General features: G+C 51.6%; 2 protein-coding genes across 2 annotated transcripts; one reads left to right on the forward strand and one right to left on the reverse strand.

The window, feature by feature from the left end:
- Positions 1 to 5: 5 nt before the first annotated feature.
- On the forward strand, positions 6 to 7,714 carry DUOXA2 (dual oxidase maturation factor 2). Its single transcript, XM_035335750.1, has 8 exons — positions 6 to 25; positions 1,123 to 1,217; positions 2,589 to 2,885; positions 3,007 to 3,064; positions 4,933 to 5,067; positions 5,256 to 5,469; positions 5,760 to 5,974; positions 6,424 to 7,714. The coding sequence occupies exons 3-8, from the start codon at positions 2,739 to 2,741 to the stop codon at positions 6,621 to 6,623; spliced, it is 969 nt and encodes a 322-aa protein (XP_035191641.1). The 5' UTR covers positions 6 to 25; positions 1,123 to 1,217; positions 2,589 to 2,738; the 3' UTR covers positions 6,624 to 7,714.
- A 2,248-nt stretch (positions 7,715 to 9,962) lies between these two features.
- LOC118172354 (dual oxidase maturation factor 1-like) lies at positions 9,963 to 15,947 on the reverse strand. Its single transcript, XM_035336206.1, has 7 exons — positions 15,820 to 15,947; positions 15,042 to 15,196; positions 14,159 to 14,216; positions 13,428 to 13,562; positions 13,095 to 13,308; positions 11,113 to 11,327; positions 9,963 to 10,342 (listed from the first exon to the last, which is right to left on the reverse strand). Exons 2-7 carry the CDS (start codon positions 15,186 to 15,188, stop codon positions 10,128 to 10,130), a joined length of 984 nt encoding a protein of 327 aa, XP_035192097.1. The 5' UTR covers positions 15,189 to 15,196; positions 15,820 to 15,947; the 3' UTR covers positions 9,963 to 10,127.
- Between the last annotated feature and the right edge of the window lie 6,280 nt (positions 15,948 to 22,227).

Below are 22,227 nucleotides of genomic sequence, written 5' to 3' on the forward strand. Positions count from 1 at the left end.
CGAGCGCCGCCGCCGCCGCCAGCAGGTAGGTGCCTGGGGAAGGGCCGCCGCCCCCCGCGCCGGCTCGCCCGCGCCCCGCTGCCCGCCGCCGCCGCCTCCCAGCGGGGCGCCCCGCTGCTGCCCCAGCCCTTGGCGAGCTCCGGGGAGCAGCCCCCCTCGGTGCTCGCTACCCTGTTTATGGGGTCCCGGATGGGTGAGGATGGGGAGGAAAGGATGGATCTCCATCCTGAACTAACACAGAAGTTTTTCCTTAAACTGAATTGACTTTTTGTTTCCAGGGGTGGGATAGTACAGGGTGTCCCCACACCCCTGAACTTCCAAGAGATTGTCCTTGGAAATTTTGATGGGAAATATCAATCTGCAGACCCCAGCAGCCCAATCTAGGGTTGCTGTTGGCTCTGCTGTGAGGTTTGAGCTGGAGTCCTCTGAAAGTTTCCTTCCAGCCTGCCTCATTCTATGACAGGAAAACATGGTTGCCAGTCCAGAATATTTTAAATTAAATATATACTTTTATGTCAATTTCTACTAAATTACTGAACCTTTCCTTGAAGATGTCTCTAGACTTTCTGTCTCCGTACATCGATAGAGGAAATGACAAGGGCTCTAGGGCTACATACTTGCTTCTGCGTGGAGGATGCTTTCCAAGGTGCAAAAACTTCAAGTTCTTCTGTCCTGAGCTGCGGGCCCCAGTTTTCCACTTGAAAGCTGTGAAAATGCCAAGGAACTGGTCTTCCATGCAGGAAATTCAAGGAAAGATTGGACAGGCAGTAACAGAAAGTACTGTTTCCCTAGGAATTCGCCCTAAAACTGTTCTTACAAATTATATTGTAGACAAAATATAACCACCCCTTGATATTGTTTGAAAGTTAAATTAGATTAAAAAGGGAAACATTTTCCATGTTATGTTCTGGCTTTTCAGTTCTCATATATCACTAATCTTCTGGTGATTGTTTTAAGCTGCAAAGAGTTGCATTTCAGTGAATGCAGATTTGGAAAGTGTCCCTTCCCAAGCGTTTCCATCTTTTGAAGCTTGGACAAAGATACAATGAAAACAGTGAAATTCAAGAAAACAAGAGTTAACTCATCATAGTCTAAACTGGTTGTTTATTCCTTCTCTTACAGCCTCTCAGACTGTGGGCACATTTGCTGATCTGGGAACCCTGGACTTCAGTCTGACATTGTAACATTGGGACTCAATTACAGCTCCTGCTCGTCAGGTAATCCTAGTAGGAATGGTGATTGAAGGCTGTCCTGCTCCATGCTTGGCTGTCCATGGAAATATACCAGAATAATTACAACAAAATAATATAAAACAAGATTTATAAATATACTTGATAGCTCTGTTATTCCGGAACAGAGAGTCTAGATAAGATAAGAGCTATATCAGTTGTGAGCCAGACAATTTCCCTGTAAAACCCAGTGTCTGTTAAACTGTTTGCTGTAATGATCTGGGTTTCTTGACAGAGATTTATTCTGAAACAAAATATTGTTTTATGGGTTGAAAAGTGACTTCAGCTGCCCTGGTAAATTGTTTTAAGATACTTAAAATCTTAATCGTCACCCACTTCTAGGGATTTGAGACCTGCGCTTTTGTGGCTGAATTGCTTTGGTTTGGATCTTATCTAAAAATATGATTATTACTGTTTTCAGAAAATAAGAATAAAATCAACTCCTCCATGCAAGGATAGAATGACATTATATTTGGCTGTGAGTCATGTTATCTCTGGCATTCCTTGACTTTTGAAGACTTCCCAGGGTAGTTACATACAGAGATGCTATTAAATAAGCAAAATGAAAGGACTAAGCATGTAATCAGTTTTGGTAGAAAATATCTAGCTCAGAAATGGGGGGATTTCTGTAATTGCCAGAACTAAAGTGTTGGTGGGAGTTCAAACTGGTTGGCTGGATTCAAAGCAATCTTTTGGAACTGCACACTTTGCCATTTGATTTTGTATAGCTCAGTCTCCTATAACCTGAAGATTTGCCCCTGATGCTTCTGTGTGCCAGTGCTCCATTCTTGGACCCACATCCCAGGTCCACAGGTTGCTTCTGTTCCTTTGGGGCCGCTCTGGACCGAGCATGGAAAGAGATTGTACTTTGCTACTCCTAAGACTGTACTTTGCAGTTCCTGGGGAAAAACCTCTCTGAGGAGAGGGGGTGGCAATGGAGGTAGTGGGCTTTGCTGTGCTTGGTGATGGTGCCCCTGGCTGGGATAGTTTTGCTTTTGTGAAGTCAATGTTCTCACCGGTTCATTGTCATTTTGGAGGAAGTCTGCATGTGCCAGCTTGGAGGAGCGGTGGTTGCTGGCTTGCAGACTTCCTTGAAGGGCACACCACAAAGTGGAAAGACCTGGCCACATCTGCTGGAGGGAAAAACCTGGTTCTGTCTGGGGAGGAGCTGCTTGGCAGGTTTCTGGGTCTGGGCTGTTCCTCAAGCTGCAGCAGGACAGCACCTTGCGGTTCCCCACGCAGCCACAAACCCCTCAGGCTGGCTAAGCCCTGACCCAGGCACTTCCTCTCCTCCCCTGAGGGCTTTGGGTGGCATGTTTCTCTTCTGGGGAGTATTTCATCTTGCCTATTTCCTTGCAGCGTCATTTCCTTGAGTTCTGAGGTGGACCTTCTGCAGCTGGTTATTCCAGAGCTGAGTTGGAGCTGGTGACCACAGGCTCAAGAAGCGAACAAGGCAGTCTGAGCCTCTGCTGTGACTGCCTCTCTCCCCCAGGCTCCTGGAGGTGCAGAATGACTCTCTTCGATGGCGTCTACCCCTTCTACCTGCAGCAGAGGAAGCACTTTGTGTTCGATGTCAGCACCATCATAGTGATTATTGTCTTCCTGACGTTCGCTTCCAGCTTCCTGCTCATCATCCCAGGCATCCGTGGACGGGCGGTGCGTGACCCTTCCTCCTGGGGATAAGCGTCCACTGCCCACGTTTTGGATGCTGGGGTGAGGCGGGAGGACAGCCAGGGGCTGTTGCTCCGTGCCTGACATCCCACCTCTCTCCATGCAGAGGCTATACTGGATGCTCCGAGTTCTCCTCAGCCTGGTGGTGGGAGTGGTGATTGTTGGTAAGTGCTGCGCACCCCTTCGAGGGCGGGCATGGGGCAGGATTTGACCCTGGGGCAGGGTCTGTGTCTGGGGAATATTAGCTGGTGATCACAGCCGTGGCTTGGCAGAGGCCGGTTGCCGTTCCCTTAATATGCAAAGCAGCAATGCAGCTTCTCAGTCGGGCTCCCCCACCCCTCGCACAGGGGCTAAGAGCTCTTGGAGGTGCCCGAGCTCGCTTCTGAATCAGGAGGGCACTTTTCTTGCTCTAACTGCACCGAGGTCAAAGAGCCCCACGTTCCTCCAGCTGCACAAGCCTTCCTGAGCCACCTGGTGCCAGGGGAGCACAGATAAGTAGCTCAGGCTGCGGCCAGGCAAAACTGGAGGGTGAAAGTGACATAGAGAGCAGGACAAACTAAAATATAGTCAGGATGCAAGCAGGGGGTAAAGACTTTCCAAGGACCAAGGCAGGAGTACACAAAGGAGAGGATTTGATGGAGCAGAAATCAGGAAATCTGTAATAAATGGGACTGACAGCTGGAACCTGCAAAGTCCTGGCTGTGGGCATTTCAAATTTCGACAGGGCTACAGGGTGTATAAGCAGCAGTGAGGGGAGGGAAGATGATGGGTAGGGAGAGCAACCAGTTCTGACCCTAAATCAGAGAAACCCTAGCTTTAAAGTACAGGACTGATAAGACTGCTTGGAATGGGATGATAAAGCACATCTGAAATGACAAACCCCACTTTGACTTGAGGATAGAAGTGGATAGCCAGGCTGTGACCAGCTGCTTGACTCTGCTACCTGACACATGGTTATGGGGCCCAGCCTGACATGTGGTGGTCGCCCTCCACCTGGGGGTGTCTAAGTGCTGGGAGATGCCACCAGAGTTGCCAGGGAACAGGGTGCCAGGCTGAAGCTGGAGGAGGGGAGGAGATCGTGGCTTGCTCCACAGCCTGAACCAGTTCAGCACTCACTCAGCTCTGGAGAGCCATCCAGTGCTGTTCTCAGTACAAGGACGCAGCCAGGTGCTGCTTGGGCACACAAGAGGAATTAATTGTTGTAAAGCCAGCGTCAGGATTTCTGTCTTCAGCTGGGCACACTTAGCCCTGCAGCTAGAAAATGTTCCTACAAAGCTGCAACCGGATCAGTGCTCTCACAAGTTGATTCAGCAGCTGGACTTATTTTCGGGCACGTTCGAAAGGTTTTTGCAGCCTGAGATTCAATCATTGTCTTTACATTCAGCTTGTATTATTGCTGGAAAATTAAGTCCACGGCAAAGTGAAAGTGTTTCAGAAAAACGAGCTATTTTCAAAAAAAGTATACCAAAAATGGTTCAAGTTTTTCTTTTTCCCCCAACTGAAATGACCAGCAAAAGCTGCAATGGTGCTTTCCACCCCTCTCAACCACCTCTATTTGACAAAAACTCTAGTGAATTTTTGCTATTCACTATTAGTGCTATATGCTGCTTCCCAGGGAGCTTAATAATGGCAATGAAACTCACCCCTGTTCCTGAGGCTGAGGAATGGGCTCATTTCTGAGCCCTGTCCTTGGGGGTTGTGGTGCTTGCCATGGTGGGGAGCTTGCAGGGAAGTCCTGAAGAGAATGTCCAAAGAAGAATCAGGTCTTGGGGTTCGTTCCTGGGAATCCGAGCTCCCCCCCTCCAGGACTGAGGGAGTGGATGCTCAGCAAGAAGAGGACAAGAGCTCTGCCAGGGCGTGGGAGCTGGTTGAGGCACGTCCTTACAGCTGAGTCATTTCTCCTGCCCTTCTTACACTCCCTTGCAGTGCCACAGAGGGAAGGCGGCAGCCTGAGCTCATCCCAGGCCCACTTTGAGTACAGCAAGGTCTGAGACCAACCCTTCTTTAACCACCTTTCAATTGTTTCTGGCAGCTGTCCAGTTCACAGGGGACTGGGAGAGCGGATGGGTGACAGCAAACACCTCCTACAAGTCCTTCAGCAGTGCCATGGTGAAGGCGGACATTGGGCTGCACGTTGGCCTGGCGGGGGTGAACATCACGCTGCTGGGTGAGTCTGATGTCCCTGCCTGTAGTTCTGGAGGCCACAGCCATGGGAGGTCTCCAAGTGCTTTGTGGATGGCCCTGCTTTTACTGGAGGCTTCTGAGCCGATGTCATCACTGGGTTGCCTGTGCTCCTGGCTGGCAATGCCCAGCCTGCTGGGCCACAGCAAGACCTTAGTCTTCCTCCTCTGGCAGGAAACCCGGTGAATCAGATCAATGAGACCATCAACTACAACGAGCACTTTGCCTGGAGCTTCGATGCAGACTATGACCACAGCTACAGTGAAGGCCTGGAGAAGGGGCTGCCCAGCCCCATCCTCTACGTGGCGGAGAAGTTCACCACAGAAAGCCCCTGCAACATGCACAGGCAGTACCGCATCTCCGGCCACTACACGTCGGCCACTCTCTGGTGAGCCCTTCTCTGCAGGGGAGATGCAAGGACATGGGAAACAAAGAATCATAGAATGGCTCGAGTTGGAAGGGACTTTAAAGACCACCCAGTTCCAACCCCCCTGCCATGGGTAGAGACACCACCCACTAGATCAGGTTTTCCAGGGCCCCATCCAGCCTTGCCTTGAACGCCTCCAGGGATGGGGCATGATGACCATGAACCTCTGCTCCCACATGGAAATCCTCACGTAGAACTTCCTAGGCTATGGCACTTGAACGTCTTATCCACTGGTCTCCTCTTGTTTACAGGGTGGCCTTTTGCACATGGCTCATCTCCAACATGCTCTTCTCCATGCCTGTCCTAGTCTATGGAGGCTACATGGTCCTGATCACAGGGGCTTTCATGATATTTTCATTGCTTTCCTTCTCCACTGTGAGGAACTCCCTGATGTGCCCGATCCAATTTGGGACTGCATCCCTGCTCACAGTCTATGGGGGATCTTTCTGGCTCACGCTAGTGATTGGTAAGTACAAGCTACAACAGGACTCACCACAGAGCCTGTCTGGGTTTGCAAGTGTTCCAGATTTTTGTCCTCATAAATGGAGGCAAGAGAGGTTGGGGAGTGCAGCCCAGTGGAGGCTCGCCCTGTGCCTTGGCACAACAGCTCCCAGCAGAGATATGGAGAGGGCAGGCAAAACTGGGAGCATCGTCCCTGTCTTGAGGGTGGTGGAGGGGTTTTTAGTCCCTAAATTGCAGCAGTGCAAGGATTTGGGGACCATAAGCCTGGGATTTAAGACCCATTCTTGTTTTTATGATGCTCAGCACAGAAGCTGAAGCGACCTCATACAGAAGTATGCCATCTTTCATAGGAGAAGGTATTGTCACTCAGTTGGGTGCCATCAGAGTACGATATGGGGAGGGAAATGTTCTGGTGTTTACAGGATTGCTCTCAGAGAGCACATTGTCTTCCAGGCTTGCTCTGTTTTGTGGCTGGGATCACTATTGTTGCGCTGCACTACTTCAACTCAGACCTACTGAAAACTTTCTTTGACCTCCATGAGGTCAGAGCAGAGGACTGCCAAGAGATGACTGAAGTGTACATCAACCCTCAGTTCATAAGCAATGCACAATCTCCACCTCAGCCCTCCAGAATTAGCCTCAGTGGCATGTAGAAGAAAGCTTTTCCCATTCCTTCCCTGAAGTCAGGCCCAAGAGGGAAGAGCACAAACCCTTCTTGGTGTCTCCCAACACCCATCTCCCTGTCCATCTGCCTTTAAAAAGTGCATGAGTCCATGATGGGAGGGGGACTTGCTCAGAAGTACCTTTGCAGATTCTCTTTCCCTGATTGTCCTGTCTGGGAAAAGGGCAGGCTTTGCAACAAGCCAGCAGGCTGCAATCTGAGTAGCTCAGATCCCCAGCAAGTTGAGGCATATGCTCACCTGGGAATTTCTCCTAAGGAAAAGTGCCCATTCCTACCACAGTTTGGTGCAGGGAGTCTCTGGTGGCCAGTTCCCATACCAGAAATTGAATTCTCTGGTGAGATTTCTTATGGGGAGCACCTGTGACTCCAAAAGCCAGTGATCAGATCTGTTCAGTTTTTCCTTCCCAGCACTGATGTAGACTGTGTAGAACTTTAAACGTACCTAGGAAGGCCAGGCACAGAACCAGACTCCCCCAGGCTGGATGCTGCATGAGCTAGAGTAAAAAAGCTGCTCCAAAAATAAAGACTGAGTAAACATACCATGGAGCTTGCCAGGGGGAATGTGGTGATGTAATTGTTTTCACTTTCAAACTTGGGCTTTATTAGATAAGAACTGTAGCCTAACATGGCCCAAAAAGATGCCACAGGGGAGGGAAGAATGAAATGACCCCCGTCCAGCTGAAGCACACTTGTACTGGCCAGGCTTACCACGAAATGCAACCCTGAGTCAGACCCAGCCTGCTTGTAGCCAAGGTGAGAAATGAAGTGCATCAAGTTGCATAATTATGAATGAAAGATGGGCTCTGGAACCAAATCCACCAGCCTCACAAGGTGTCCACTGGCATGTGCAAAGTGATAGTCATATCTGGATGACACCTGAAGAGCTTTAGCCCAGTTAATTGTAAAGGAGACAATTTCAGTATTTTGACTCTTTTTTTCCTGAGAAAAGATTCTTGCTGTTAAGTTAGACTACTTATTCCTTTGACATGATGGTTTTGTTGTTTAGTGTGATTTGTTACTGGCAAGAATTATTATTTTTAATAATTTTTTTATTTAAAAGTACTTCTTGGAAGCACGTTGGATATTTTCTGGGGTTGTTTTCTTCTGTGGGCACTGTGGGCCTTGTCTGCAGGCAAATGCTCGTGAGCTGCCAGCGGTGGCATCCTTTCCATGGGGGTTGCCCTGGCAGAGGCACCCCCAGGAAGGATGAGACTCATTGGCTTTTCTCAGGGTGGGCCCCTGAGAAGCCCTTGTCATCAGAAGCAGCATGTTACAGTGTTGTAGGAGACCCTCAAAAAGATTTTAATTAGTTGTATAGCAGGATGAAAGCCATAAAACAAGAAAACTACCTCCAGAAGAGGAAGATGCTTTCTCAGGTCTTCCATTCTTGAGTCCAGACATATCAGGTCTGAGGCATTGTGGGAAGATGCTGCAACCAAACACGAATTATCAAGACTGGTGTGGGACAAATCGTGTGTCCCCGAAGCACAGGAGGCTGGGGGGCTTCCTATCTGTCCTGCCACCACATCTGGCACCCTCCTGAGGGCTGCAGCACTGAGCACATTTCTGTTTTGCTCAGCTCCAACCTCTTTGTAAATGCCTCTTGGGTCTTCGAGGTCCTTGTTGAAGGGTCTTCCATCTGGAGTGGGGTGGGATGAGTTCTCCCCCCCTGGGCTTGCCCCATGGTGGTCTGTCTGCAAACCTCTGCTGGGCTGGGGATTGCTCCCATCAAGACCTCCTCATGTCCAGGATCACTGCAGCCCTCCCATATGCCACCTGCCTGAGGTTGCTCTCATACTCTGCTTCCCAAGCGTCAGCTTGCCCCTGTAGCCCTGAACTGACATGGTCAGATGTCCCATACTGAGCCACAAAAAGGCTCTGCCTGTGACTTCTTCCCTACCCTATGACAGCCATGTCAAAGGAACAGCATCCCCAGCCCTCCAGCCATCAGAGGGACTCCTTTATTGACAGACAAGAGAAAGACTGAGTCCAACTTATTTTACTAAGACAGAGGGAACAGCAAGTGAATGCAATACATGGAAAAAAAAAAAAAAAAAAAAAAATGAAAAAAAATGAAAAAAAAAAAGTTGCATAGAGTTATAGAGTTGAAGGAATGCAAGCCTGAAGTGCATTCCCTCCCCAGCCTCCCTGCATGACCAAGGTACCTGCTTGCTGCTGGGAGTGGGTGGCCACATCCACCCTGGATTTGCAGGATTCCAGCTTTGCATGCCCCATGACAAGTTCATTTCCACAGCTAAGCAGGACCAAACTAGCCTCCCAGATGCTCACCTCTTGCATGTTGCTTACAGCCACTCTGTGGGGCACTGTAGCTCCTCCATTCCCACCTCATCCTCTCCCCCCATCCCACTGGAATGTTTTGTCTTCCTGATGGCTGTGAGAGTGCTGATAACCCACTTTTTGTGACCATTGATGATGTTCCAGCCTTTGACACTAAATGTGAGTGAAACTGCATCCAGAGCTTTGTACAGAGCCAGGGGAGGGGAGCAGGGTGAGAAGATGGCCCTGGGCCCCCTCCCGGCTCTTTGTAGGGCAGGCAGACTGCCTGGTGGTTTGATGCCCCTTTGCAATCCAGCCTCCTAGGCTGCTCACAGGCTCATGGTTTGGGGTGTTTATAAGCAGTGTAAGAAGCAGGAGCCTACCAACCAAATCTGACTGCTCTGCTTCCAGCCCAGTGTGCAGCCCAGCAGGTCTCTGACCCACTGCCCATGAGCCTCAGCACTGGGGGTGCTTGGATGTGTCTGAAATCCAGGATGCCTCCAGAAATTGGTGCCTCCAACATTCAGGACGCCATCAGGGTGTGGGACATCCAACATGGCACTAAATCATGGGCCTCCTTGAGAACCCATCCTTCTCTCCAGACCACAAGGAGGAGCTGGACGCAGGGCACCCTGGTGGCCACAGCTCTGCTCCATCTTACTGCCTGATGATGGGCAGAGTGGGCTTCTTGGAGGCCTTTGGGGTAATAGTGCTATCGGGGGTGCTCTGCTTCTCCTTTTGTTCATATTCATGCTTCTGCAATTATTTGCTTTATCTCTAGTTTCTTCTGGTTTAATTTCCATATCTTAGGGAGGGCTCCCAGGTGTTGCTGGGGATGGATGGATGGATGGGCTAAAGGGAAGGGCAGTAGCCCAGTGTCTGTAACTGGACAGCCAGGGACAGGACAAGGAGTCACCTCACCCTCAAAGGTCTTCCAGCTGCTGGTGAGTTCAACAATTGAAAAAAATTAAAGGCGGGGGGGGGGGGGGGACGGGGGGACGGGACGGGACGGGACACGACAGGGAGGGGGATACAACTGTTGTTTTTGATGAATCTTTCCAGATTTGGATATTTTTTTCAGTCAGTTCTTGATGTGTATCTTCTCACCTGGGCTCCTGGGGGGGTTGCACCTGACCATGTATTCGGGGGGGATGGTGTCCTCCGTCTTCTCCTGCCCCCAACCCCCCACAGCTGTGCCTTACAGCTGGGTGGTCGTCACCTCGCAAAGCTCATTTAGGGGGACCATCAGCACGTCCTGCTCAGAGGAGCTGGACTCGTCTGGCAGGTGGGGCTTATCCCACCCCTCCGCTTTTTCTCCCTTTCCCTCATCCAGGTTAAAGACAAGCTTCAGCTTCTGTGGCCGCATGGAGTTGAGGATGATCACGCCCAGCCCCAGCAGCAGGCACAGCAGCCCTGAAACACACAGTGTGAAGAAAAGCGTTGGCCCCTGCGCTTCCTCCTGACATGTCCCATCCCATCCAGACCCAGACCTGGGGATGGAGACCCAGACCCAGACCCAGGCCTGGGGATGGAGGCCAGCATCACCTGGGAGGTCAAGGGAAGGGTAATTTCCCTTCTCACCTTCGTACTGCACCTCCACATCTGGACACTGCTGTCAGTTTGGGCTCTCCAGTACAAGAAACTAGCCAATAAACTGGGGCAGAAGGCCAAGATAGATGGGGCTGGAGCCAACCACGTATGGGGAATGTCTGGAGGAGCTGGGCTTGTTTAGCCAGGTAAAGAGGAGTCTTCAGGGGAACCTCTGCTGAACAAGAGCCAGTCTCTTCTCAGAGGTGCACAGGTGCAACAGGGGGAATTCCACCTTGATATATGGAAAAAAATTGCTCTCCATGAGTGGAACAGCCATGGGACAGGTTCTGAAAGGCAGAGGGCGTCTTTGACCATGGGGATATCCACCACCAGACCAAACAAGGCCCTGGACAACCTGATGCCGCTTTGTGGTTAACCTTGGTCTGGACAAGGGCAGTGTGAGACATATCCAAGGGACCTTCCAGGCCAGGTCTTTCCCCAGCTTTGTGATTCAGGACTTTCATAGCACTTCCCAGGGCACACCTCCACACAGGTAACTGAGGTCACTCAGATGAGCATGGACAAAATATTTTTGGGGCATCATTGCTGCAGGGATGGGCAACAAAAGCCTCAGCAGCAAGCTGAGCACTCACCTGTTGCTAATGTCAGCCAAAAGGATCCACCGTAGTCTGTTTTCAGGGAGGATGGTCCGAACTGGATGGGACACTTTGGGGTGTTCCTCGCAGTGACGAAGAAGAGCAGCGAGAAGAGCATCAGTGCAGCAGTGAGCAGGAGCATGTAGCCACCATAAAGGAGGATGGGCATGGAGAAGAGCAGGATGGAAATGAGCCAGGTGCATAAGGCCATCCTGTGAAAAGACCACAAAACTGAGTTGCACGCGTCACACTTGGGCATGAAGATTCCTGCAATGGTAGAGGGGCCTCTCCGCACCCAGGGGCATTCAGCACTAAACTGCACAAGGCCCCGAGCACCCCGATCTAGCTTTGACACCAGCCCTACTCTGAAGCTGGGGCTCATCTGGAGACCTCCAGAGGTCCCCTCCAAATTAAGCCTTTCTCTCATCCTGTGGTCCCCCACAACTGGACAACTCCAGGTGGTTCCCACCTATTCAAAGGGAGAATGGCAGCGAGGGAGGGAGACCTTTGTAGGAAGAACCAAACAAGAAGCCCTGCCCGCCTCTGATTCAGCATCTGGAGTGAACCCAGCTCCCAGCCCTGCCCTGTGCGTGGTGTTTGCATTTATCTCATGGGGAGGTTAGAAATTGTTCTGATTCCAAGAACAATAAAGAAGAATACTTTTACATCAACTTCCCTGCCTTGAAATAACTCCCTCCTCAATAGCAGGGAGGTTTAGGCATGGTCAGTTACTTTTGAGAATGAAGAGTGGGAACGTGAGCTGGGGCTGGGTGCTGGCGCCCTTGCAAGGATCACAAGGAACTTGTCCCTGCAGCCTTTCTCATGATCTCTGAGACATATGGGGATGCTCTGAGACCCTGCAGTCACAGCCACACAAAGGATCCCCATTTTATGCTACAAACAATCCCTGAGCACCCTCTCGATGTTCCCTCCTGCTCCCCCCCAGCATGTCTCACGCCTGCTCCAGCTTGCTGGAGGATCCCCCATGGAGGTCTCAGCAAGGTTCCGCATCTTCAGACAGATGGCCTGGGAGAGGACCTTGTGCCAGAAGCCTCATGAAGTGTACTGGGTCTGGCTGGGGTGTTAACTTTCCCTGCAGCAGCCCATACAGTGCTGTGCCTGCGCTTGTAGCTACAACAGCAGTGGTATCACACAGGTGTTGTGTCTGCTGCTGAGCAGTGCTGGCACAGCATCAGGACTCCCTCCAAAGCCCCCCAAAGCCAGTAGGTAGGCAGTGGGCAAGAGGTGGGGAGGGGACATCACCGGGCAGCTGACCTAAACTGGCCGAAGGGATATTACATACTGCATGGTGTCACACTCAGCAATTAAATGTGGGGAAGTGGAAGGGGTTGGGTGTCTCCTTATGAAGACATCTGTCCTCCCAAACAACCGCTATGCATATGGAGGTCCTGCTTCCCAGGACATGGCAGAACATCAATAGATGATGGGAAGTAGAGATTTTTTTTTTCCTCTCCTTGTGCTTCAGCACAACCTTTGCTTGTTGGTTAATTTTTTTCTTTTCTATTTTTTTTTTCCTTCCATTTCCCTTCTATTAAATTATCTTTATCTCAAACCCTTGAGGCTTTTTTTTTTTTTTTTTTTTTTTTTTCCCATTCCAACATACTTTCTTCTTGCCCTCTTCTGAGGAGGGGAGGTGACAGAACGGTTGTGGTGCAGTTCATCAGGCCAGGAAGGTAACACAATATGAAGCTTCCTGTGAATTCCTTTAGATAATGCAGAATCTTTTCACCGCCTTACTGCATTAGGGTGTGGGAGTTAGATAAGGGCTACAGGGGAGATGGCCAAGCATGGGCATAAACATCTCTAATTATTCAGAGGGAAGGGTCCCTGAGACCAGCCAAGGATTTGTTATGGATTTCCAAGGAAGAGATCAGCTCCACCAAGCACTCTTGACTCTACTCAGTTCTTCCTGCTTCCTGACTAAGCAGAGATGGCACTGACCTCCTGCTCCACCTTACCACAGCGTGATGGATGCATAGTGGCCGGAGATGCGGTACTGCCTGTGCACGTTGCAGGGGCTTTCTGTGGTGAACTTCTCCGCCACGTAGAGGATGGGGCTGGGCAGCCCCTTCTCCAGGCCTTCACTGTAGCTGTGGTCATAGTCTGCATCGAAGCTCCAGGCAAAGTGCTCATTGTAGTTGATGGTCTCGTTGACCTGATTCACCGGGTTTCCTGCCAGAGGAGGAAGACTAAGGTCTTCTCTCAGACTTGGAGGCAGCTCCAAGATTTCCCGGTATGTGCAGGGTAGCCAAGCTTGTGCCCAATCCCTTCCGTTTGCGATACACACTCACCCACCAGCGTGACGTTCACCCCCGCCAGGCCGATGTGCAGCCCGATGTCCACCTTCACCACAGCACTGCTGAAGGACTTGTAGGAGGTGTTTGCTGTCACCCAGCCGCTCTCCCAGTCCCTGGTGAACTGTATGGCTGTAAAGACAGGTTAGCCATAGCTTGGTGGCCAGACATCTAGTGACAATGTCCATGGAAGGACCTGCTGTGACTGCCACCATGGCCTGAACACCATCCCAAGGGCAAGGCCTAGGTTGTAAGCCTGGCTTGTGAGCAGAAGGTACACGTTTGTGTGTCATCTCCTCAACACCTACCCATGAGCTCAGGAGCCCCATTCGGGATGATTTCTCCCAGCTCAGCCCCCCAGACCTACTGGCAATGGGGCTGGTTTGTGGGCACCCTCCAGGCTTTGGTGCTCATCTAAATACCTGCCAGTTTGTCTGGGTCCCCTGGAAGATGGCAGCAGGCTTTCATTGTCTGTGCTAGAGATGCTCTGTGCATCTGACCACCAACCTTTAGAGAGGAGATGGCTCCCACCACTTGCTGATTGCCCTGAGGGAGCCAGATCCTGGGCACAGAAATGGGTTGGTCTTCCCTGTGAGCTCATCCTGCAGGCTGGGCTTGGCTGCTCCATTCATTTCATCCCCCCACACCTCACTCCTCCATGCCACACATCTTGGACATCCTTGTTCTTCCCCACCTGGCTCTGAGTGCCCCTGGACCCCTGTACTCACTGAGGACCACCGCTCCGATGAAGAGTCCCATCATCACCCGCAGCAGCCAGAAGAGTCGCTGCAAGTGGGAAGCAGAGGTCTCAGATTTTGTGACCTGAACCTCTGCTCCAAGCATGTCCCACCAGAAATGGATCCATCCTTAGCCTGGGGAGCCACCCCACAGGCTCTGTGGGTGGGTAGGAGAGTGGAAGGACCCATGGCTTGGGCTTCCCTCCCATGGCATGGGGACAGTTGGGGGGAGAAGGCAGAAGGGAGGTCGAGGCAGGGCAAGAAGGTTAAAACAGCCCATTTGGGAAAACTGTGCCTTTCTCTTTCTGAGAAAGATGAAGCCACTCCCTTTAATAGTCCTGAGCAGAAGTTTCCACACTTATCCAAACCCTGTGTGTTTTTAAGTGCTGGCAGCTGGAGACAAAAGCAGTGGGGCAGTGGGTTTACTGGGTGGGAAACACCTTTCTGCAGGCTTGTGATGTGCAAGCGGGGGGGTCAGGGCAAGGTGGGTTTTCCACATACCCCCCCGGGCTTGTCTGGCAGTGTTGAGGCATGCACAGTGCACACCTCCTGTTATTTTTGGGGATTCAGAAAGGTGGAGCAAGCTCTTTGTGCCTCACCCAGTGAAATCATTCAGGCTAAATCTAACTGAGAACTTGCCAAGCTCAGATCTGGGCTGCCTGTAAATGTGGGGTGGTGGAGTCTGGTTCCTCTGGCATGGGAGCTGGGCGGGAGCTCATCCTCAGAGCTCGCTGGAGATCCCACAGCTCTGGCCGTTGGCAGGCCCCTGCCCTAGGGGTGCGTTTGCTCCTGGGTCTGCTGTAGAGGCAGGGAAGGCGGCAGCACATGGGGTGCACCCAGCATGGGGCTAAGCCCTCCCAGCCCCTCCACTTACCCCCTTTCCTCGGATGCCCGGCAGGATGATGATGGAAGTGGCCAGCGCAGAGAGGAAGACAGAGGCGATGACGGCCGAGGTAGTGTTAAAGGGGAAGCAAGCATTGGTGCCAGGGTAGAAGGGGAAGGAGCCATTCCACAGCGTCATCCTGCTGCCTGGGGGGTTGGAAATTGGCACCTGGATCCCCCACTACAAGCATCACCACCACACATCTGGGAGTGCATTCAGGCATCCCTCATGGGACCCCCTCCACCTCCCCAGGCCACATCCCAGAGCAAGCAGGTTCAGAGCTGCAGGAGTTTCTGCTGCAATGCCTAAGCCTGCCCCCAGAACTGGCAGCAAGGTGCATACACATGGCTGGACCTCCTGCTTGCTCCTCTGCTTGTTCTCCCCGCCCCGGTCTTTTGCCTGGGCTCCCACCCTGCCTTGGGCTGGCTTCTCATCAATAAATCCAGCTTCTGCTTGTGGGTGCAGGGGGCACTCGGTGCATCAGGGCTGCTCCTCTCCAAGTCCCAGATGGAGGCAACCCCAGGGGAACAGGATTAACCCAGAGGCAATGCAGAAGCTGCCCTGTGTCACTACTTCCAACCCGGCATTCTCAGAGCTGGCTGGTGGCAGCACCATGCCACAGCAAGCAGAGAACTTGGAATACAAGCATGCTGTCATGGTTTTGGCCAAGGCATTTGGTCAAGACACTGCTGGACACCCCTGGGCAGTGGGGACCATCTGAGCAGCACCTGCAGAAGCACCCGCGCCCCTTTCCCTGTGCTGAGCCTACCTCTGCCGCAGCGATGCTCCAGCACCCGCCGATCCCCAGGGCCAGCTGCTGCTCAGAGGTGCTGCCTCCCCGCCTGCCCACGCTGCCTCCTGAGGCTGCAGGCAAGAAGCCAGGCTGGTGTGTTTCTCCCAGCAGTTTTCTTGTGCTTCCAACCCCCTTGGCGGAGGGAGGTTAAAACCACGTCTTGTTTTTTACCAAGTTCATGCCCAGCAGGAAATGAGGCATTCCTAGTCAGGCTTTGCCATTTCCCCTCAAGTCCCAGACTGTTGCTACTCAATCTGAACACCGAATCCCTCCCTGGGGCTTGTTTAAAAAAAAAAAAAAAAAAGAAAAAAAGAAAGGGGTGGCAAAGGTGACGTGGCTGGGAAACACGTGCAGAACTGTGCTGTGGGCGCGTCTGCTGGCGCAGGCAATGCCTGGATGAGGAGTCAGCTCCAGATCCAGAAGCATCTGCAAAGCAAGGGAGACGTGGGCTTCAGAGCAAATGGAGCAGGTGCTGGGGGGCAATTGCAGGAGTTTGTGGCTTTGGGCCTCTTGGAGAGGTGTGGGAGTGGGATAACCAAGGAGATGCCCAGTCCAGCTGTTGGAATCCCGCTTCCCAGAGAAAATATTTCCCTGAATTTCCACTTGGCACGCAACCCTTTTCCCCCATGGGGTGCGAGCTGATGGTTCATGCACAGCACATGTTCTTCTCCCTGGAGAAGAACCTGTGAGATGGAGCTGCCATTCTTCCCCAGAGACGCCTGTCCTCAGCGGCGATGGGAGCGTGGTGTGGCAGTGGCAGGGGGATGCTGCACGCCTCTGGGCTGCTGGTGGGGTCATGGGAATACATGACTTTGCCTTTCCACAGCCCTCTGCATCCACAGAGAGGTCCTATGGGAAGCCTGAGGCCACGATGATAGCTCAAAGTTTTTTTTTTTTTTTTTTCTTCTTCCTCTTTTTTTCCTCTCCTTTCAATTTTCTGGGTATTCTTCCTGTTTTCTGGGGACAATGATGTTGCAGTCATGCCATTTGCCAGACACCTTCCAGGGAACAGGTCTAGGGGTGAGTTTTAGGTGCAGGAGCTCACAGCCACGTGCCCAGGGCACTGCTCCTGCCACGAGCACCCTGCCCACAGTTTGAGAGACATCTTTTATCAAGCTGTCTCTGCTTCACCCTGTTCCCAGTGATGGATGAGGGTGAGTCACCCCATCCAGGCCACGGCAGGGAGGGGGGTGGTGAGAGCAGCCCCTCTTGTGCAAGCAGCCTCACCATTTCTTGCAGTGCTGGGAGCCAAGGCGGGGACAGCGTGGGGATGTGCTTAGGCAAGGAGGTGGCTTTGGAGACACATCAGGAGCCCAGGAGGCCACCACAAGGGATTTGTGCCCGGCCTGTTGGAGCCAATGTGGTAGATGTGGTGTTTGCGTCCAGGTGTCACCCTGGCCATCCCCATTCCTGGTCCAAAGCACGGACACGGACACCTCAGCTGGGGCCAGGCTGCGGCTCTGTTGTGGTGCAGCCCATCTAATGTCCTGTATCCAACATCCCATCGCTGGAAGAGGTCTGGGTGTCAGAGGGAAAGGCCTCTCGTTGGCCAGCCCAAGGGAAACCTGCTGGGATCTGCCCAGCACAGGGTGCCCACCAGGTAGGCAATGGCGTGGTGTCCATGGAGCCACAAAGGTGATCACCATGAAGATGATGTGGGGCAGGTGCTTGCAGCTGCTGTGGAGCCAAACATGAGAGGAAAAGGCCAGGCATCTCAGCACGTGAGACCTGCAAAACAAGATGGGCCAAGAGGCCAGGGCACGGCATGGCTCCTCTCCCCTCCCTGTGACTGCTGCCTGTCTCAGCTCCTGACTCGTGGCCTCCATCCACGGCAGGCTCACCCCAGCAGCCTGGCCTGGGCAGCAGGCCGGTCACACCTCCGACGTGCATCACGCCGTGCATCACGTCCCTGCCCACCTGCTTCCTGGGGAGTGGTGCTGGGGACACGGGGAGCAGCTCTGACCAAACACCCATCTCTTCCACCAGCCACAGCTCCTGCCAGGCCCACTACCGGCTGGCCTTACCAATGTGGGTACCTTCACTGGCCAAGGAGTGGAGAAATGCCCCAAACTGCTTGGGTTGAAGTTTCTCTATCTCCGTTATCCAGAGATATGATAGACTTGGCTCACTCCCTACCAGCAAATGCAGACACATGAGCCAGGGCTGCCTAGAATGCCAAAAGCTAAACAGGCCAACCTGGATTATTTCATGCTTCATCCTAGTGCAAAACCCTGAAAGCAAGAGTATGATCCTGTGCCAGTCCACACTGCTGAACAGGTATAAAAGCTCAAAGACTTGTCCTTGCACACATACGGCTAATAAGAAGTAGGCAAGAATTACCACGATCTTCACTTCGAAGGCCAGAAAACTGCTTGACGTGGCCCTGGCAAAAGCCAACCATTGCACCAAGATCTTCCTGTGCAGTTGCTTTGCTCCAAGGAGCATCAGTAGTGAGCTTGGTGGCCAGGTTGCAGCATGGGGTGAGGGATGGGATCAGGACGGGAGAAGCCTGCCAGTGGGTAGGATCATTGCTTGGGTGCTGGGATGCAGCTACAGGCCAGGGATTAGTGTCTTGTGATGGAGGCACAGGAGGGCTAACAGGGAGATGGAGCTCTGCAGGAGCCTTCTTCCTCCTAGCAGGAGGTGACAAAGGCATGAGCCTTTGGGACACATTTCATCATGGATTTCACCACCTCAGCTTGGATAACCCCTTCCTGGAGATAACAGCCCTTCCTGTCAGTTTGACGTAGCAAAGAGGGAGCTGCCCCTTTCCAAGCTTTGCTGGGGCTTGTTGACGATGCACTATGTGTTAATTATTACTTTCAGCACAGGTTGCAATTTAGAGAGAAGCTTTCTCTCATAATCCCTGCTGCTAGAGGCCTAATTAAAGCGATACCCATTTTTCCATGGAACTCCTGTGTTTAGCATCACAACACCAGCCTTGAAATTAATGAACAGACCTGTGCTACCCCACCTGGGATTCAGGTCTGTGTCTGAGCACACAAGCACTCTACACCCCATACTCTGTCTGTGGGTAGAAGATCATCTGTATATCTGCATCCTCCATCCTGGCAAAAATGCCAATAGCACATGGTGTAATAGGAAACCATTCCAAAGTGGTAGAAAGTCCTGAGGGCTGCTCTGCAGTGTGTGGGCAGAAGTATTGTAAGGTAACTTGCAACCAACTGCTTGCTTAATATTTAAATAATAATAATCATCATCATCATCATCAATAGGATCAAGGTAGTCTACAAGCAGAGACAAGGTTGCTTTAGCTTAGATGCAACAAATAGCTGCAAATAGTGCTGACTCCAGCTGCAACTGGCACAGATTTCTGGAGGGACTGTGAAAAGGAAACTTCCCAAAATTTACTGGGAGCTTTGTTTGTCCTTATCCTGGTGGAGAAAAATTGAAAGACAGGACTATCCTAAATTCATTTTTTCTAGGGCAGACCTGGAAGAAGGAGGGAACACATGCTATAGGAACAGTGCTGCACAAAGCAATTCCCGTGTGCTACATCAAGGTTATCCCTCTCAAGATATTTTATAAACCACGAGCTTGAAAAAACAATTAATATATGAATATTTTATTCTTATTCCTGGTTATTATCGCCATGCAGAAATTAAAGCTGTGGCATAAGTATATGGAAAATGGAAATGACATTATGACAGACCTTCCCCCTCCACACATCATCACCCTGGTGGGTTTTGGGGCCTGCTGGATGCAGGAAGGTGCTTACCTGGCCCTTTGGCTGGTTTTGCCTCTGCTGCTCCAGAACCTTTTCCATCCATTGAAGACTGACTTCTGTCTGCCAGGAGCACATACTACAAAGAAAGCCCATAAAAAGTTTTTGTGTGTCTGTCGCTGGGACAGTCTCTCTATCTCTCTCTAGCCTTGGGCAGCAAAATCTGCTGCATGGACATTGTGAGACTATGTCCTGAGCACTTCACATAGGGAACCTTGGGTGAAACACAGCCCTGAGATGGCCCAAAGCCTCCCAAACTAGCAGAGAGATGCAATTCCCTCATTGCAAACTGCTGCAGAAATCACCAAATTTCCAGAAACCATGTTTCAGGATGTCCTTGTTTCAGTTGCTTGTCCACAGACCACCCAAATCCAGAACAAGCTGTGTTGTTTGCTTGGGGCTCTCCTGTGGGGAGATCTGGCTTGGGACAAGCAATGCTGGAGTCATTTCATGCTCCAGAATGCATCTCCTGGGCTGAAAGAAAGGAATAAGAGAAGTTTCCAACGAAGATTTGAGTGGCAAGAACAGGCTGCATGTCAAGTTTTATGGAATGGGACCAGGGGAGTGTGGCTTCCTCATTTCCAAGTGAAATTGGGTGGCTGTTGATATTGTTGGGCAGCTCTCCAGTGTGAGATGGAGCCATTTTCTGAACTGCCAGGGTTCCCATGGAGGCAGATCTCTGTCAGGCCAGAACACATCCCCTGCTTCTCTTCAGCTGACTCTCTTCCTGGGGTCTCAGGTGGAAGGACCTGATGCAATGCAATGCTAAATCCACATCGGGGTCCCATACCTGTTTTCTTCCAAAGTGCTTCTGCCATGCTCCAGACAGATGGGAAGAGCTGGTACATGGCTTAAATCTCCCTTCTCTTCACCTCCCAGGTAAGCCCATCCTCAGTCCCAAAAGCTGACCAAGGAAAGCTGGCCACATGTATGCTGATGACGGGGCTGGACTACTTTGAAGAAAACAGTGCTGGATTCAGGCTAGAAACCCTTGCTTTCTGCTCTTTGCCGTTTGGTGAGATCCCTCTGGGCCCTTGTCACCCTACAGCAGTGTGCCCTGGCAGCCAGGAGGGCCAACCGTATCCCGGGATGCATCAAGCACGGCATTGCTAGTCGGTCAAGGAAAGTGATCGTTCCGCTCTACTCTGCGCTGGTGCGGCCTCACCTCGAGCACTATGTGCAGTTCTGGGCACCACAGGACAAAAAGGACATTAAACTGTTGGAGAGTGTCCAGAGGAGGGCGACGAAGATGGTGAAAGGCCTGGAGAGGAAAACATACGAGGAGCGGCTGAGGTCACTGGGCCTGTTCAGCCTGGAGAAGAGGAGGCTGAGGGGAGACCTCATCGCGGTCTGCATCTTCCTCGTGAGGGGGAGTGGAGAGGCGGGTGACCTATTCTCCATAAACACTAGTGATAGGACCCGGGGGAACAGGGTTAAGCTGAGACAGGGGAAATTTAGACTAGACATCAGGAGGAGGTTCTTCACCAAGAGGGTGGTTGTGCACTGGAACAGGCTCCCCAGTGAAGTAGTCACTGCACCAAGCCTGTCTGAATTTAAGAAGAGATTGGACTGTGCCTTTAGTCACATGGTCTGAACTTTTGGGTAGACCTGTGCGGTGCGAGTAGTTGAACTTGGTGATCCTTATGGATCTCTTCGAACTCAGGATATTTTATGATTCTATGATTCTCTCATCATACCCTTGATGGAGCTACCCAGATGGTTTGCAACCCTACTCTGCATTTTACCTTGGCTCCTCTGCACAAGGATGCCATGCTCTCTGGAAATCATTTTCAAGACAATAGGGGTGCCAAGCACTGGACACCCACTTTCTGAAGCTGTCTCAGCATTTGGATTAATTGGGTTTAACTTGTTCAGGTCAGATTTAGGTGGCCATATCAGGATGAGAGGGGCTTCCCTGGAGGTGCATGGGGGGGGGTTGCAACAGTGTTTAGAAGACAAAGATTGTTTTTGCCTCCTGATGACAAGCTGATTTCCTTTCTCTCCCTTTCTCCCTCTTCTTAATTGCCTGGTTTCTTGGTCTCCTATGGAAGAGGGGTCTCAAAACACTGCAGAGGAAAGAGCAGACTAACCTGAGGCCTGACGCCTTTGCTGAGGATGGAGGAGAGCCAGTCCTATGCAACTGAGCATGACAGGGAGCAATTCACTAAGCCTGGGACACTAATGACACCAAGTGGTAGCAGTGAACCTTCAACCACATAGCTCTTAGCCAGCTCCTCCTCACGGGGCAGTCCCACAGCTAAACAGAAACAAATGTCAGGGGTGACAGTGGCTTATCACCTTTTCTCTTCTCTCATTTCACACCCTTTTCCCATCTCTGCAGTCATGCCATGGCCACAGGGGTGGGGGAAGACCAGGAGACCTGCTACGATCACTTTGCAGACACCTATGCTCCGAACTACCTCCGATGCTGAGGGTCTGTGTGGGTTGGGGGCATCCCAGGGACCAGTCAAGTCAGTGGCCACATTGCACCTCTGCTCATGGTGTGCAGAAGCAGCCAGCTCTGCTCTGAGCAGGTTCTGGAAAACATTGAGGCATGAGAACCTGGAGAGCAGGACTCCAAGCTGCAACATTGAGGAATGGCAAGGGGAGCAAATGCAAAGGTGGAAAAACAGAAAAGA

This window comes from Oxyura jamaicensis, chromosome 10 (genome assembly GCF_011077185.1).
Source record: "Oxyura jamaicensis isolate SHBP4307 breed ruddy duck chromosome 10, BPBGC_Ojam_1.0, whole genome shotgun sequence".
In the NCBI taxonomy this organism is placed as follows: Eukaryota; Metazoa; Chordata; class Aves; order Anseriformes; family Anatidae; genus Oxyura; species Oxyura jamaicensis.